This window comes from Nerophis lumbriciformis, linkage group LG37 (assembly GCF_033978685.3).
Source record: "Nerophis lumbriciformis linkage group LG37, RoL_Nlum_v2.1, whole genome shotgun sequence".
Classification (NCBI taxonomy): Eukaryota; Metazoa; Chordata; class Actinopteri; order Syngnathiformes; family Syngnathidae; genus Nerophis; species Nerophis lumbriciformis.
The window spans coordinates 5,577,189-5,595,644 of NC_084584.2; the positions used below are offsets into that span (position 1 = coordinate 5,577,189).

General features: G+C 37.9%; 1 protein-coding gene across 1 annotated transcript in view; it reads left to right on the forward strand.

Annotated features, from left to right (window-relative positions):
• Positions 1-18,456, forward strand: part of exosc8 (exosome component 8) — a 27,632-nt gene continuing 9,176 nt past the window's right edge. The window contains exons 1-9 of the mRNA XM_061931525.1: positions 1-347; positions 513-549; positions 623-686; positions 3,005-3,078; positions 3,149-3,194; positions 3,259-3,364; positions 3,442-3,487; positions 5,773-5,869; positions 5,939-6,059. Coding sequence (XP_061787509.1) covers positions 331-347; positions 513-549; positions 623-686; positions 3,005-3,078; positions 3,149-3,194; positions 3,259-3,364; positions 3,442-3,487; positions 5,773-5,869; positions 5,939-6,059 — 608 coding nt within the window. The 5' untranslated portion in view covers positions 1-330. The remainder of the gene's footprint in view (positions 348-512; positions 550-622; positions 687-3,004; positions 3,079-3,148; positions 3,195-3,258; positions 3,365-3,441; positions 3,488-5,772; positions 5,870-5,938; positions 6,060-18,456) is intronic.

Genomic DNA, 18,456 nt, shown 5'->3' on the forward strand with positions numbered 1-18,456 from the left:
AACAATTTATGTTAAGCGGTCCAAATACATTTGAGCTTGGCACACACGGGTACCGTAGTATCCCGCTTTTACTTTGAAAATCCCGGTGTCAGAATCTGAAAAAAACGTCCGTTTCGGTCTGTTTTTTTCCAGTTACTGTTGACCAGGTTTTTACAATTAAAATCAAACCGTTTGTAAATGTTGTTATTGCTCTTCCACGCTGAAATAAAAGAAAAAAGGCTCAGTGTATGACAGGGGGATAATTTGTGAATTATTTCCATTTCCGCATCGTTTAGTTGTCTTCTCTCGCCTTCCGTAGTCCCGGAACCCACGTGGTCAAGCAAAAACATCATGGCGGCTGGATTCAAGTGAGGACAATTCCACCAGATTTAACTATTTTATAACCGAAATAAAGCACACGCGTGGATATATTTGTGCTAAATAACGTTTTTGACTCACGCCGGGTGTACAAAATTAAGCTTTTATTAGTGAGTTTGAACGCTAATCTCATTTTGTGGTTTGATTGTGTTTAGGACCGCTGAGCCTTTGGAGTACCACAGGAGCTTTCTGGTTCGTCCCAGTTCATCTTTTTGTCCTTTCACGCGTCTAGTCTCCCTCATGAAATGTGCTTGTTTGCTTCCAGAAAGAAAATTGTCGCCCTGATGGACGCGAGCTGTCAGAATTCAGAACCACGACCCTCAACATTGGTGAGAAGTGTGCTCATCATCACGTCTACTATCCGTCCAAATGTGGACTACATTCAGGACATGCTTAGACATCTTATAAGTAGACGCAGCATGGAGCGCTACTGCCTACAGGCGCTGACGAGACGCGGAGCCGCCATCTTGGAGTGGTGATCCGCAAACTCTTGTTTGCTAGCGGCTACGATTTCAGTACTATTGAAGATCTTTGCTCCTTCTCAACTCTGGTAATATTCTTTTCACCAAATACAACCAATAGTACGTTAATGTTAAATCGTACTTGTGAAAAGTAATCCCCCCGATTCCTATTTTCAACAGTCCGCTCATTTGAGCGGGAAAACGCTGAACACCATCTTTGTTTTCTACCTGTCAACTGTCAGTTGAGGCTGCTCGCCGGCTCCTCGTCACCACTTCAAGATGGCGGCCCAATTTCTCGCGTCACAGCAGCCAATGCTGCGTGTACTTATAAGATGTCTACGATGCTAGCTATTTTGCTCATATAAAAATACAAATATAGTAGGCTAGCATTGTAGCTAATTTTAGTCACTAACTTCAAATTTGTGGATTTTGATACTTCTTATTGGAAGTACCCTAACTGTTCCCATTTTAACATGTTAACATTGTTAGCATGCTAGCATTTTTGTAAATTCCGTATGCTTAAACCTAAAAAATCCTCAATTTTGACACTTTCCGCCATCATAGACATATGCCAACTTAGCATGCTAATGTTTCATGCTAGCATTTTGGTAAATTCTTTATGCTTAAACCTAAAAATCCTCAATTTTGATACTTTCCGCCATCATAGACATATGCCAACTTAGCATGCTAATGTTTCATGCTAGCATCTTTGTAAATTCCATATGCTTAAACCCAAAAATCCTCAATTTTGACACTTGGCGCCTTTGCCAACTTAGCATTTTTATGAATTCCGTATGCTTAAACCTAAAAATCTTCAATTTTGATTACTTGGCACTATGAGACTATGCCAACTTAGCATGCTAACATTTCATGCTAGCATTTTTGTAATTTCCATATGCTTAAACCTAAAAATCCCCAATTTTGACACTTGGCGCCTTTGCCAACTTAGCATTTTTATGAATTCCGTATGCTTAAACCTAAAAATCTTCAATTTTGATTACTTGGCACTATGAGACTATGCCAACTTAGCATGCTAACATTTCATGCTAGCATTTTTGTAATTTCCATATGCTTAAACCTAAAAATCCCCAATTTTGACACTTGGCGCCTTTGCCAACTTAGCATGCTAACGTTTCATGCTAGCATTTTTGTGAATTCCGTATGCTTAAACCTAAAAAATCCAAAATTTTGACACTTTGCACCTTTGCCAACTTAGCATGCTTATGGTTCATGCTAGCATTTTTGTAAATTCCATGTGCTTAAACCTAAAAATCCTCAATTTTGACATTTGGCGCCTTTGCCAACTTAGCATGCTAATGTTTCATGCTAGCATTTTTGTGAATTCCGTATGCTTAAACCTAAAAATTCTCAATTTTGATACTTGGCACCATCATAGACATATGCCAATTTAGCATGCTAATGTTTCATTTCTAGCATTTTGGTAAATTCCATATGCTTAAACCTAAAAATCCTCAATTTTGACACTCGGCGCCTTTGCCAACTTAGCATGCTAATGTTTCATGCTAACATTTTTGTGAATTCCGTATGCTTAAACCTAAAAATCCTCAATTTTAATACTTGTCGCCAGCATAGATGTTTGCCAACTTAGCATGCTAATGTTTTATGTTAGCATTTTGGTAAATTCCGTATGCTTGAACCTAAAAATCCTCAATTTTGATACTTGGCGCCATCATAGACCTATGCCAACTTAGCATGCTAATGTTTCATTGTAGCATTTTTGTAAATTCTGTATACTTGAACCTAAAAATTCTAAATTTTGATGGTTGGCACCATCATAGACATATGCTAGCATTTTTGTGAATTCCGTATGCTTAAACCTAAAAATCCTAAATTTTGATACTTGCTGCCATCATAGACATATGCCAACTTAGCATGCTAATGTTTCATGCTAGCATTTTTGTAAATTCTGTATGCTTAAACCTAAAAATCCTGAATTTTGACACTTGGCGCCTTTGCCAACTTAGCATGCTAATGTTTCATGCTAGCATTTTTGTGAATTCCGTATGCTTAAACCTTAAAACTGCTGACACGGTCTTAGAAGTATGCTAACTTAGAGTGCTAGCATGCTAACACAATATGCTCGAATTTTAGCTCATTTCAATTCCACAGCACAGATAGCAGGCCCGTCCAGATTTGTGTTCTAGTTTCTTACGCTGCTTCCTCAGGGTCCATCAGTACCGCGGACGGCTCGGCGCTGGTCAAGCTGGGAAACACCACGGTCATCTGCGGGGTGAAAGCGGTAAATATGAGTGGACGTTTGTCACGTGGATGAAAAAGGAGGTGACGACATGACTTGTGTTGTTGTTCAGGAGCTGGCCAACCCCTCCATGGAGGCGCCCGGCAAAGGCTTCATCGGTGAGTTGAAGCGGCCTTTTTTTTTTTTTGGCACCCGGGTCCAATTCCCGTCTCGCCCCCGCAGTGCCCAACGTGGACCTGCCGCCTCTCTGCTCCTCCCAGTTCCGACCCGGTCCGCCGGGCGAGCAGGCCCAGGCCGCCAGTCAGTTCATGGCCGACGTCATCGAGAGGTGTGTCCTATATTTGTCGTTTTAGCGTCGACTCGCCAATCCCAGGTTTGTCCTCTTCCCCCCCCCCCCCCCCGCAGCTCGGAGATGCTGCAGACGGAGGATTTGTGCATCGAGAGAGGAAAGGTGAGGCGCCTGTGCGAGTCAAAGTGAATTATATTTATATAGCGCTTTTCTCTAGTGACTCAATGCGCTTTTACATAGTGAAACCCAATATCTGAGTTACATTTAAAGCAGTGTGTGCGGCACTGGGAGCAGGTGGGTAAAGTGCCTTGCCCAAGGACACAACGGCAGAGACTAGGATGGCGGAAGCAGGAATCGAACCTGGAACCCTCAATATCTAAGTGACATTTAAACCAGTGTGGGTGGCACTGGGAGCAGGTGGGTAAAGTGCCTTGCCCAAGGACACGACGGCAGTGACTAGGATGGCGGAAGCGAGAATCGAACCTAGAACCTTCAATATCTAAGTTACATTTAAACCAGTGTGGGTGGCACTGGGAGCAGGTTGGTAAAATGTCTTGCCCAAGGACACAACAGCAGAGACTAGGATGGCGGAAGCGGGAATCGAACCTGGAACCCTCAATATCTAAGTTACATTTAAACCAGTGTGGGTGGCACTGGGAGAAGGTTGGTAAAATGTCTTGCCCAAGGACACAACAGCAGAGACTAGGATGGCGGAAGCGGGAATCGAACCTGGAACCCTCAATATCTAAGTGACATTTAAACCAGTGTGGGTGGCACTGGGAGAAGGTGGGTAAAGTGTCTTGCCCAAGGACACAACGGCAGTGACTAGGATGGCGGAATCGAACCTGGAACCCTCAATATCTAAGTTACATTCAAACCAGTGTGGGTGGAACTGGGAGCAGGTGGGTAAAGTGCCTTGCCCAAGGACACGACGGCAGTGACTAGGATGGCGGAATCGAACCTGGAACCCTCAATATCTAAGTTACATTTAAACCAGTGTGGGTGGCACTGGGAGCAGGTGGGTAAAGTGTCTTGCCCAAGGACACAACGGCAGTGACTAGGATGGCGGAAGCGGGAATCGAACCTGGAACCCTCAATATCTAAGTTACATTCAAACCAGTGTGGGTGGGACTGGGAGCAGGTGGGTAAAGTGCCTTGCCCAAGGACACGACGGCAGTGACTAGGATGGCGGAAGCGAGAATCGAACCTAGAACCTTCAATATCTAAGTGACATTCAAACCAGTGTGGGTGGCACTGGGAGCAGGTGGGTAAAGTGCCTTGCCCAAGGACACAACGGCAGTGACTAGGATGGCGGAAGCGGGAATCGAACTTGGAACCCTCAATATCTTTAAGTTACATTTAAACCAGTTGGTGACACTGGGAGCAGGTGGGTAAAGTGCCTTGCCCAAGGACACAACGGCAGAGACTAGGATGGCGGAAGCGGGGATCGAACTTGGAACCCTCAATATCTAAGTTACATTTAAACCAGTGTGGGTGGAACTGGGAGCAGGTGGGTAAAGTGCCTTGCCCAAGAACCCAACGGCAGTGACTAGGATGGCGGAATCGAACCCGGAACCCTCAATATCTAAGTGACATTTAAACCAGTGTGGGTGGCACTGGGAGCAGGTGGGTAAAGTGTCTTGCCCAAGAACACAACGGCAGTGACTAGGATGGTGGAATCGAACCTGGAACCCTCAATATCTAAGTTACATTCAAACCAGTGTGGGTGGCACTGGGAGCAGGTGGGTAAAGTGTCTTGCCCAAGGACACAACGGCAGTGACTAGGATGGCGGAAGCGGGAATCGAACTTGGAACCCTCAATATCTAAGTTACATTTAAACCAGGTGGGTAAAATGTCTTGCCCAAGGACACAAGGGCAGTGACTAGGATGGCGGAAGCGGGAATCAAACTTGGAACCCTCAATATCTAAGTTACATTTAAACCAGTGTGGATGGCACTGGGAGCAGGTGGGTAAAGTGTCTTGCCCAAGGACACAACGGCAGAGACTAGGATGGCGGAAGCGGGAATCGAACCTGGAACCCTCAATATCTAAGTTACATTCAAACCAGTGTGGGTGGCACTGGGAGCAGGTGGGTAAAGTGCCTTGCCCAAGGACACGACGGCAGAGACTAGGATGGCGGAAGCGGGAATCGAACCTGGAACCCTCAATATCTAAGTGACGTTTAAACCAGTGTGGGTGGCACTGGGAGAAGGTGGGTAAAGTGCCTTGCCCAAGGACAACGGCAGTGGTTAGGATGGTGGATGCAGGAATCGAACCTGGAACCCTCAATATCTAAGTTACGTTTAAACCAGAAAGAACCCTTTACCCACCTGGGAGCAGGTTGGTAAAATGTCTTGCCCAAGGACACAACGGCAGTGACTAGGATGGCGGAAGCGGGAATCGAACCTGGAACCCTCATACCATAAACTACTATGTGTCCCTGCAGCTGTGCTGGTGCTTGTACTGTGACATGATGTGTCTGGATCACGACGGCAACCTGCTGGACGCCTGCACGCTCGCCCTGCTGGCCGCGCTCAACAACGGTAAGCACACCTTCCTAACCCGACACACCGTTTTTTGTCACCGCCGTCCATTTCCCGCCTCTCTCGCAGCTCGACTCCCAGAGGTGGCGGTCGACGCCGAGACGTGCACGCCGCAGGTGGACCTGGGGAAGAGGCGCCGGCTGAAGATCGTCAAGCATCCCGTCGCCGCCTCCTTCTGCGTCTTTGACGAGTGAGTCGTGCCTTTGTGAAGTAGACATCCACCCACGACCGTCATTAGTCGCCAAGGATATTTGTAGCTGATATCCACTTGCCGTAAAAGTTATCTAAACATGACTAGGCACAAGACATTGATTATACGTACATGTCCTTTAAAATGACCTCGCAAAATGGTTGTTTGTGAATTGAGACAATGATGTCCAACGTTGGATCCACGTTGTTGGTTTCGATGGTCGAATCAAGGTCACACAACCCGACATTGAATAAACGTTGTCAAAAAGCATGTTGTTTCAACGTTGTAGAATATTGGTTGGGAAATGACCAAAATTCAATGGTCAAATCAACGTCAGAACCCAACATTGATTAAACGTCGTTAAAAAGCATGTTGTTTCAACGTTATATTGGTTGGGAAATGACCAAAATTCAACGGTTAATTTAATTAAATTAAAACCCAACATTGATTAAACGTCGTCAAAAAGCATGTTGTTTCAACATTATGTTTGAGTTGTAGAATATTGGTTGAGAAATGATCAAAATAACGTCAGAACCCAACATTGATTAAACGTTAAAAGCATGTTGTTTCAACGTTGTATTTATGTTGTAGAATATTGGTTGGGAAATGACCAAAATTCAACGGTCAAGTCAACGTCACAACCTGACATTGATTAAACGTCGTCAAAAAGCATGTTGTTTCAACGTTGTATTTGTGTTGTGGAATATAGGTTGGGAAATGACCAAAATTCAACGGTTAATTTAATTAAATTAAAACCCAACATTGATTAAACGTCGTCAAAAAGCATGTTGTTTCAACATTGTTTGAGTTGTAGAATATTGGTTGAGAAATGATCAAAATAACGTCAGAACCCAACATTGATTAAACGTCGTCAAAAAGCATGTTGTTTCAACGTTGTATTTGTGTTGTAAAATATTGGTTGGGAAATGACCAAAATTCAATGGTCAAATCAACGTCACAACCTGACATTGATTAAACGTCGTCAAAAAGCATGTTTCAACGTTAGGTTTGAGTTGTAGAATATTGGTTGGGAATGGATCAAATTTCAATGGTCAAATCAACGACAGAACCCAACATTGATGAAACGTCGTCCAAAGCATGTTTCAACGTAATTGTGTTGTGGAATATTGGTTGAGAAATGACCGAAATTCAATGGTCAAATCAACGTCAAAACCTGACATTGATTAAACGTCGTCAAAAAGCATGTTGTTTCAACGTTGTATTTGTGTTGTAGAATATTGGTTGGGAAATGACCAAATTTCAATGGTCAAATCGTCACAACCCAACGTTGATTAAACGTCGTCAAAAAGCATGTTGTTTCAACATTATGTTTGAGTTGTAGAATATTGGTTGGGAAATTATCAAAATAACGTCAGAAACCAACATTGATTAAACGTCGTCAGAAAGCATGTTATTTCAACGTTGTATTTGTGTTGTAGAATATTGGTTGGGAAATGACCAAATTTCAATGGTCAAATCAACGTCAGAACCCGACATTGATTAAACGTCGTCAAAAAGCATGTTTCAACGTTAGGTTTGAGTTGTAGAATATTGGTTGGGAAAGGATCAAATTTCAATGGTCAAATCAACGACGGAACCCAAAATTGATTAAACGTCGTCCAAAGCATGTTTCAACGTTGTATTTGTGTTGTAGAATATTGGTTGGGAAATGACCAAAATTCAACGGTTAATTAAATGTCAGAACCCAACATTGATTAAACGTCGTCGAAAAGCATGTTGTTTCAACATTATGTTTGAGTTGTAGAATTTTGGTTGGGAAATTATCAAAATTTCAATGGTCAAATCAACGTCAGAACCCGACATTGATTAAACGTCATCAAAAAGCATGTTGTTTCAACGTTGTATTTGTGTTGTAGAATATTGGTTGGGAAATGATCAAAATAACGTCAGAAACCAACATTGATTAAACGTCGTCAAAAAGCATGTTGTTTCAACGTATTTGTGTTGTAGAATATTGGTTGGGAAATGACCAAAATTCAATGGTCAAATCAACGTCACAACCTGACATTGATTAAACGTTGTCAAAAAGCATGTTGTTTCCACGTTGTATAATATTGGCTGGGAAATGACCAAAATTCAACGGTTAATTAAATGTCAGAACTCAACATTGATTAAACGTCGTCAAAAAAAATGTTGTTTCAACTTTAGGTTTGTGTTGTAGAATATTGGTTGGGAAATGACCAAAATTCAATGGTCAAATCAACGTCAGAACCCAAAATTGATTAAACGTCGTCAAAAAGCATGTTGTTTCAACGTTGTATTTCTGTTGTAGAATATTGGTTGGGAAATGATCAAAATAACGTCAGAAACCAACATTGATTAAACGTCGTCAAAAAGCATGTTGTTTCAACGTATTTGTGTTGTAGAATATTGGTTGGGAAATGACCAAAATTCAATGGTCAAATCAACGTCACAACCTGACATTGATTAAACGCCGTCAAAAGGCATGTTTCAATGTTGTATTTGTGTTGTAGAATATTGGTTGGGAAATGACCAAAATTCAATGGTCAAATCAACGTCACAACCTGACATTGATTAGTCGTCAAAAAGCATGTTTCAACGTTGCATTTGTGTGAATATTGGTTGAGAAATGACCAAAATTCAACGGTCAAGTCAACGTCACAACCTGACATTGATTAAACGTCGTCAAAAAGCATGTTGTTTCAACGTTGTATTTGTGTTGTAGAATATAGGTTGGGAAATGACCAAAATTCAACAGTTAATTTAATTTAATTAAAACCCAACATTGATTAAACGTCGTCAAAAAGCATGTTGTTTCAACATTGTTTGAGTTGTAGAAAATTGGTTGAGAAATTATCAAAATAACGTCAGAACCCAACATTGATTAAACGTCGTCAAAAAGCATGTTGTTTCAACGTTGTATTTGTGTTGTAAAATATTGGTTGGGAAATGACCAAAATTCAACGGTCAAATCAACGTCAGAACCTGACATTGATTAAACACCGTCAAAAGGCATGTTTCAATGTTGTATTTGTGTTGTAGAATATTGGTTGGGAAATGATCAAAATTCAATGGTTGATTAAATGTCAGAACCCAACATTGATTAAACGTCGTCAAAAAGCATGTTGTTTCAACTTTAGGTTTGTGTTGTAGAATATTGGTTGGGAAATGACCAAAATTCAATGGTCAAATCAACGTCACAACCTGACATTGATTAGTCGTCAAAAAGCATGTTGTTTCAACGTTGCATTTGTGTGAATATTGGTTGAGAAATGACCAAAATTCAACGGTCAAGTCAACGTCACAACCTGACATTGATTAAACGTCGTCAAAAAGCATGTTGTTTCAACGTTGTATTTGTGTTGTAGAATATAGGTTGGGAAATGACCAAAATTCAACGGTTAATTTAATTTAATTAAAACCCAACATTGATTAAACGTCGTCAAAAAGCATGTTGTTTCAACATTGTTTGAGTTGTAGAATATTGGTTGAGAAATGATCAAAATAACGTCAGAACCCAACATTGATTAAACGTTGTCAAAAAGCATGTTGTTTCAACGTTGTATTTGTGTTGTAAAATATTGGTTGGGAAATGACCAAAATTCAATGGTCAAATCAACGTCACAACCCAACATTGATTAAACGTCGTCAAAAAGCATGTTGTTTCAACTTTAGGTTTGTGTTGTAGAGTATTGGTTGAGAAATTATCAAAATAACGTCAGAACCAAACATTGATTAAACGTTGTCAAAAAGCATGTTGTTTCAACGTTGTATTTGTGTTGTAGAATATTGGTTGGGAAATGACCAAAATTCAATGGTCAAATCAACGTCACAACCTGACATTGATTAGTCGTCAAAAAGCATGTTTCAACGTTGCATTTGTGTGAATATTGGTTGAGAAATGACCAAAATTCAATGGTCAAATCAACGTCACAACCTGACATTGATTAAACGTCGTTAAAAAGCATGTTGTTTCAACGTTGTATTTGTGTTGTAGAATATAGGTTGGGAAATGACCAAAATTCAACGGTTAATTTAATTTATTTAAAACCCAACATTGATTAAACGTCATCAAAAAGCATGTTGTTTCAACATTATGTTTGAGTTGTAGAATATTGGTTGAGAAATTATCAAAATAACGTCAGAACCAAACATTGATTAAACGTTGTCAAAAAGCATGTTGTTTCAACGTTGTATTTGTGTTGTAGAATATTGGTTGGGAAATGACCAAAATTCAATGGTCAAATCAACGTCACAACCTGACATTGATTAAACGTTGTCAAAAAGCATGTTGTTTCAACGTTGTAGAATATCGGCTGGGAAATGACCAAAATTCAACGGTTAATTAAATGTCAGGACCCAACATTGATTAAACGTCAGCAAAAAGCATGTTTCAACGTTGCATTTGTGTGAATATTGGTTGAGAAATGACCAAAATTCAACGGTCAAATCAACGTCACAACCTGACATTGATTAAACGTCGTTAAAAAGCATGTTGTTTCAACGTTGTATTTGTGTTGTAGAATATAGGTTGGGAAATGACCAAAATTCAACGGTTAATTAAATTAAATTAAAACCCAACATTGATTAAACGTCGTCAAAAAGCATGTTGTTTCAACATTGTTTGAGTTGTAGAAAATTGGTTGAGAAATTATCAAAATAACGTCAGAACCCAACATTGATTAAACGTCGTCAAAAAGCATGTTATTTCAACGTTGTATTTGTGTTGTAGAATATTGGTTGGGAAATGACCAAAATTCAATGGTCAAATCAACGTCACAACCTGACATTGATTAGTCGTCAAAAAGCATGTTGTTTCAACGTTGCATTTGTGTGAATATTGGTTGAGAAATGACCAAAATTCAACGGTCAAGTCAACGTCACAACCTGACATTGATTAAACGTCGTCAAAAAGCATGTTGTTTCAACGTTGTATTTGTGTTGTAGAATATAGGTTGGGAAATGACCAAAATTCAACAGTTAATTTAATTTAATTAAAACCCAACATTGATTAAACGTCGTCAAAAAGCATGTTGTTTCAACATTGTTTGAGTTGTAGAAAATTGGTTGAGAAATTATCAAAATAACGTCAGAACCCAACATTGATTAAACGTCGTCAAAAAGCATGTTGTTTCAACGTTGTATTTGTGTTGTAAAATATTGGTTGGGAAATGACCAAAATTCAACGGTCAAATCAACGTCAGAACCTGACATTGATTAAACGCCGTCAAAAGGCATGTTTCAATGTTGTATTTGTGTTGTAGAATATTGGTTGGGAAATGATCAAAATTCAATGGTTGATTAAATGTCAGAACCCAACATTGATTAAACGTCGTCAAAAAGCATGTTGTTTCAACGTTGTATTTGTGTTGTAGAATATTGGTTGGGAAATGACCAAAATTCAACGGTCAAATCAACGTCAGAACCCAACATTGATTAAACGTCATCAAAAAGCATGTTGTTTCAACGTTGCATTTGTGTGAATATTGGTTGAGAAATGACCAAAATTCAACGGTCAAGTCAACGTCACAACCTGACATTGATTAAACGTCGTCAAAAAGCATGTTGTTTCAACGTTGTATTTGTGTTGTAGAATATAGGTTGGGAAATGACCAAAATTCAACAGTTAATTTAATTTAATTAAAACCCAACATTGATTAAACGTCGTCAAAAAGCATGTTGTTTCAACATTGTTTGAGTTGTAGAAAATTGGTTGAGAAATTATCAAAATAACGTCAGAACCCAACATTGATTAAACGTCGTCAAAAAGCATGTTGTTTCAACGTTGTATTTGTGTTGTAAAATATTGGTTGGGAAATGACCAAAATTCAACGGTCAAATCAACGTCAGAACCTGACATTGATTAAACACCGTCAAAAGGCATGTTTCAATGTTGTATTTGTGTTGTAGAATATTGGTTGGGAAATGATCAAAATTCAATGGTTGATTAAATGTCAGAACCCAACATTGATTAAACGTCGTCAAAAAGCATGTTGTTTCAACTTTAGGTTTGTGTTGTAGAATATTGGTTGGGAAATGACCAAAATTCAATGGTCAAATCAACGTCACAACCTGACATTGATTAGTCGTCAAAAAGCATGTTGTTTCAACGTTGCATTTGTGTGAATATTGGTTGAGAAATGACCAAAATTCAACGGTCAAGTCAACGTCACAACCTGACATTGATTAAACGTCGTCAAAAAGCATGTTGTTTCAACGTTGTATTTGTGTTGTAGAATATAGGTTGGGAAATGACCAAAATTCAACGGTTAATTTAATTTAATTAAAACCCAACATTGATTAAACGTCGTCAAAAAGCATGTTGTTTCAACATTGTTTGAGTTGTAGAATATTGGTTGAGAAATGATCAAAATAACGTCAGAACCCAACATTGATTAAACGTTGTCAAAAAGCATGTTGTTTCAACGTTGTATTTGTGTTGTAAAATATTGGTTGGGAAATGACCAAAATTCAATGGTCAAATCAACGTCACAACCCAACATTGATTAAACGTCGTCAAAAAGCATGTTGTTTCAACTTTAGGTTTGTGTTGTAGAGTATTGGTTGAGAAATTATCAAAATAACGTCAGAACCAAACATTGATTAAACGTTGTCAAAAAGCATGTTGTTTCAACGTTGTATTTGTGTTGTAGAATATTGGTTGGGAAATGACCAAAATTCAATGGTCAAATCAACGTCACAACCTGACATTGATTAGTCGTCAAAAAGCATGTTTCAACGTTGCATTTGTGTGAATATTGGTTGAGAAATGACCAAAATTCAATGGTCAAATCAACGTCACAACCTGACATTGATTAAACGTCGTTAAAAAGCATGTTGTTTCAACGTTGTATTTGTGTTGTAGAATATAGGTTGGGAAATGACCAAAATTCAACGGTTAATTTAATTTATTTAAAACCCAACATTGATTAAACGTCATCAAAAAGCATGTTGTTTCAACATTATGTTTGAGTTGTAGAATATTGGTTGAGAAATTATCAAAATAACGTCAGAACCAAACATTGATTAAACGTTGTCAAAAAGCATGTTGTTTCAACGTTGTATTTGTGTTGTAGAATATTGGTTGGGAAATGACCAAAATTCAATGGTCAAATCAACGTCACAACCTGACATTGATTAAACGTTGTCAAAAAGCATGTTGTTTCAACGTTGTAGAATATCGGCTGGGAAATGACCAAAATTCAACGGTTAATTAAATGTCAGGACCCAACATTGATTAAACGTCAGCAAAAAGCATGTTTCAACGTTGCATTTGTGTGAATATTGGTTGAGAAATGACCAAAATTCAACGGTCAAATCAACGTCACAACCTGACATTGATTAAACGTCGTTAAAAAGCATGTTGTTTCAACGTTGTATTTGTGTTGTAGAATATAGGTTGGGAAATGACCAAAATTCAACGGTTAATTAAATTAAATTAAAACCCAACATTGATTAAACGTCGTCAAAAAGCATGTTGTTTCAACATTGTTTGAGTTGTAGAAAATTGGTTGAGAAATTATCAAAATAACGTCAGAACCCAACATTGATTAAACGTCGTCAAAAAGCATGTTATTTCAACGTTGTATTTGTGTTGTAGAATATTGGTTGGGAAATGACCAAAATTCAATGGTCAAATCAACGTCACAACCTGACATTGATTAGTCGTCAAAAAGCATGTTGTTTCAACGTTGCATTTGTGTGAATATTGGTTGAGAAATGACCAAAATTCAACGGTCAAGTCAACGTCACAACCTGACATTGATTAAACGTCGTCAAAAAGCATGTTGTTTCAACGTTGTATTTGTGTTGTAGAATATAGGTTGGGAAATGACCAAAATTCAACAGTTAATTTAATTTAATTAAAACCCAACATTGATTAAACGTCGTCAAAAAGCATGTTGTTTCAACATTGTTTGAGTTGTAGAAAATTGGTTGAGAAATTATCAAAATAACGTCAGAACCCAACATTGATTAAACGTCGTCAAAAAGCATGTTGTTTCAACGTTGTATTTGTGTTGTAAAATATTGGTTGGGAAATGACCAAAATTCAACGGTCAAATCAACGTCAGAACCTGACATTGATTAAACGCCGTCAAAAGGCATGTTTCAATGTTGTATTTGTGTTGTAGAATATTGGTTGGGAAATGATCAAAATTCAATGGTTGATTAAATGTCAGAACCCAACATTGATTAAACGTCGTCAAAAAGCATGTTGTTTCAACGTTGTATTTGTGTTGTAGAATATTGGTTGGGAAATGACCAAAATTCAACGGTCAAATCAACGTCAGAACCCAACATTGATTAAACGTCATCAAAAAGCATGTTGTTTCAACGTTGTATTTGTGTTGTAGAATATTGGTTGGGAAATGACCAAAATTCAACGGTTAATTAAATGTCAGAACCCAACATTGATTAAACGTCGTCAAAAAGCATGTTGTTTCAACATTGTTTGAGTTGTAGAATATTGGTTGGGAAATTATCAAAATAACGTCAGAAACCAACATTGATTAAACGTCGTCAGAAAGCATGTTATTTCAACGTTGTATTTGTGTTGTAGAATATTGGTTGGGAAATGACCAAAATTCAATGGTCAAATCAACGTCACAACCTGACATTGATTAAACGTTGTCAAAAAGCATGTTGTTTCAACGTTGTAGAATATTGGTTGGGAAATGACCAAAATTCAACGGTCAAATCAACGTCAGAACCCAACATTGATAAAACGTCATCAAAAAGCATGTTGTTTCAACGTTGTATTTGTGTTGTGGAATATAGGTTGGGAAATGACCAAAATTCAACGGTTAATTTAATTAAATTAAAACCCAACATTGATTAAACGTCGTCAAAAAGCATGTTGTTTCAACATTGTTTGAGTTGTAAAATATTGGTTGGGAAATGATCAAAATAACGTCAGAACCCAACATTGATTAAACGTTGTCAAAAAACATGTAGTTTCAACGTTGTATTTGTGTTGTAGAATATTGGTTGGGAAATGACTAAATTTCAATGGTCAAATCAACATCAGAACCCAACATTGATTAAACGTCGTCAAAAAGCATGTTGTTTCAACTTTAGGTTTGAGTTGTAGAATATTGGTTGGGAAATGACCAAAATTCAATGGTCAAATCAACGTCACAACCCAACATTGATTAAACGTCGTCAAAAAGCATGTTGTTTCAACATTGTATTTGTGTTGTAGAATATAGGTTGGGAAATGACCAAAATTCAACGGTTAATTAAATTAAATTAAAACCCAACATTGATTAAACGTCGTCAAAAAGCATGTTGTTTCAACATTGTTTGAGTTGTAGAATATTGGTTGAGAAATGATCAAAATAACGTCAGAACCCAACATTGATTAAACGTCGTCAAAAAGCATGTTGTTTCAACTTTAGGTTTGTGTTGTAGAATATTGGTTGGGAAATGACCAAAATTCAATGGTCAAATCAACGTCACAACCTGACATTGATTAAACGTTGTCAAAAAGCATGTTGTTTCAACGTTGTAGAATATCGGCTGGGAAATGACCAAAATTCAACGGTTAATTAAATGTCAGGACCCAACATTGATTAAACGTCAGCAAAAAGCATGTTGTTTCAACGTTGCATTTGTGTGAATATTGGTTGAGAAATGACCAAAATTCAACGGTCAAATCAACGTCACAACCTGACATTGATTAAACGTCGTTAAAAAGCATGTTGTTTCAACGTTGTATTTGTGTTGTAGAATATAGGTTGGGAAATGACCAAAATTCAACGGTTAATTAAATTAAATTAAAACCCAACATTGATTAAACGTCGTCAAAAAGCATGTTGTTTCAACATTGTTTGAGTTGTAGAAAATTGGTTGAGAAATTATCAAAATAACGTCAGAACCCAACATTGATTAAACGTCGTCAAAAAGCATGTTATTTCAACGTTGTATTTGTGTTGTAGAATATTGGTTGGGAAATGACCAAAATTCAACGGTCAAATCAACGTCAGAACCCAACATTGATTAAACGTCATCAAAAAGCATGTTGTTTCAACGTTGTATTTGTGTTGTAGAATATTGGTTGGGAAATGACCAAAATTCAACGGTTAATTAAATGTCAGAACCCAACATTGATTAAACGTCGTCAAAAAGCATGTTGTTTCAACATTGTTTGAGTTGTAGAATATTGGTTGGGAAATTATCAAAATAACGTCAGAAACCAACATTGATTAAACGTCGTCAGAAAGCATGTTATTTCAACGTTGTATTTGTGTTGTAGAATATTGGTTGGGAAATGACCAAAATTCAATGGTCAAATCAACGTCACAACCTGACATTGATTAAACGTTGTCAAAAAGCATGTTGTTTCAACGTTGTAGAATATTGGTTGGGAAATGACCAAAATTCAACGGTCAAATCAACGTCAGAACCCAACATTGATAAAACGTCATCAAAAAGCATGTTGTTTCAACGTTGTATTTGTGTTGTGGAATATAGGTTGGGAAATGACCAAAATTCAACGGTTAATTTAATTAAATTAAAACCCAACATTGATTAAACGTCGTCAAAAAGCATGTTGTTTCAACATTGTTTGAGTTGTAAAATATTGGTTGGGAAATGATCAAAATAACGTCAGAACCCAACATTGATTAAACGTTGTCAAAAAACATGTAGTTTCAACGTTGTATTTGTGTTGTAGAATATTGGTTGGGAAATGACTAAATTTCAATGGTCAAATCAACATCAGAACCCAACATTGATTAAACGTCGTCAAAAAGCATGTTGTTTCAACTTTAGGTTTGAGTTGTAGAATATTGGTTGGGAAATGACCAAAATTCAATGGTCAAATCAACGTCACAACCCAACATTGATTAAACGTCGTCAAAAAGCATGTTGTTTCAACATTGTATTTGTGTTGTAGAATATAGGTTGGGAAATGACCAAAATTCAACGGTTAATTAAATTAAATTAAAACCCAACATTGATTAAACGTCGTCAAAAAGCATGTTGTTTCAACATTGTTTGAGTTGTAGAATATTGGTTGAGAAATTATCAAAATAACGTCAGAACCCAACATTGATTAAACGTCGTCAAAAAGCATGTTGTTTCAACGTTGTATTTGTGTTGTAATATATTGGTTGGGAAATGACCAAAATTCAATGGTCAAATCAACGTCAGAACCTGACATTGATTAAACGTCGTCAAAAAGCATGTTGTTTCAACGTTGTATTTGTGTTGTGGAATATAGGTTGGGAAATGACCAAAATTCAACGGTTAATTTAATTAAATTAAAACCCAACATTGATTAAACGTCATCAAAAAGCATGTTGTTTCAACATTATGTTTGAGTTGTAAATATTGGTTGGGAAATGATCAAAATAACGTCAGAACCCAACATGGGTTCTGACAGGGGCGGTATGGCGTAGTGGGTAGAGCAACCGTGCCAGGAACCTGAGGGTTGCAGGTTCGCTCCCCGCCTCTTACCATCCAAAAATCGCTGCCGTTGTGTCCTTGGGCGGGACACTTCACCCTTTGCCCCCGGTGCCACTCACACCGGTGAATTGAATGATGAATGATAGGTGGTGGTCGGAGGGGCCGTTGGCGCAAATTGCAGCCGCGCTTCCGTCAGTCTACCCCAGGGCAGCTGTGGCTATGAAAGTAGCTTACCACCACCAGGTGTGAATGATTGATGGGTTCTACATGTAAAGCGACTTTGGGTACTTAGAAAAGCGCTATATAAATCCCAGTTATTATTATTATTATTATTATTATTAACATTGATTAAACGTCGTCAAAAAGCATGTTGTTTCAACGTTGAGTTGTGTTGTAGAATATTGGTTGGGAAATGACCAAAATTCAATGGTCAAATCAACGTCAGAACCTGACATTGATTAAACGTCGTCAAAAGGCATGTTTCAATGTTGTATTTGTGTTGTAGAATATTGGTTGGGAAATGATCAAAATTCAACGATTGATTAAATGTCAGAACCCAACATTGATTAAACGTCGTCAATAAGCATGTTGTTTCAACGTTGTATTTGTGTTGTAGAATATTGGTTGGGAAATTACCAAATTTCAATGGTCAAATCGTCACAACTCAATGTTGATTAAACGTAATCAAAAAGCATGTTGTTTCAACGTTAGGTTTGAGTTGTAGAATATTGGTTGGGAAAGGATCAAATTTCAATGGTCAAATCAACGACGGAACCCAAAATTGATTAAACGTCGTCCAAAGCATGTTTCAACGTTGTATTTGTGTTGTAGAATATTGGTTGGGAAATGACCAAATTTCAACGGTTAATTAAATGTCAGAACCCAAAATGTATTAAACGTCGTCCAAAGCATGTTGATTCAACGTTGTATTTGTGTTGTAGAATATTGGTTGGGAAATTACCAAATTTCAATGGTCAAATCGTCACAACCCAACGTTGATTAAACG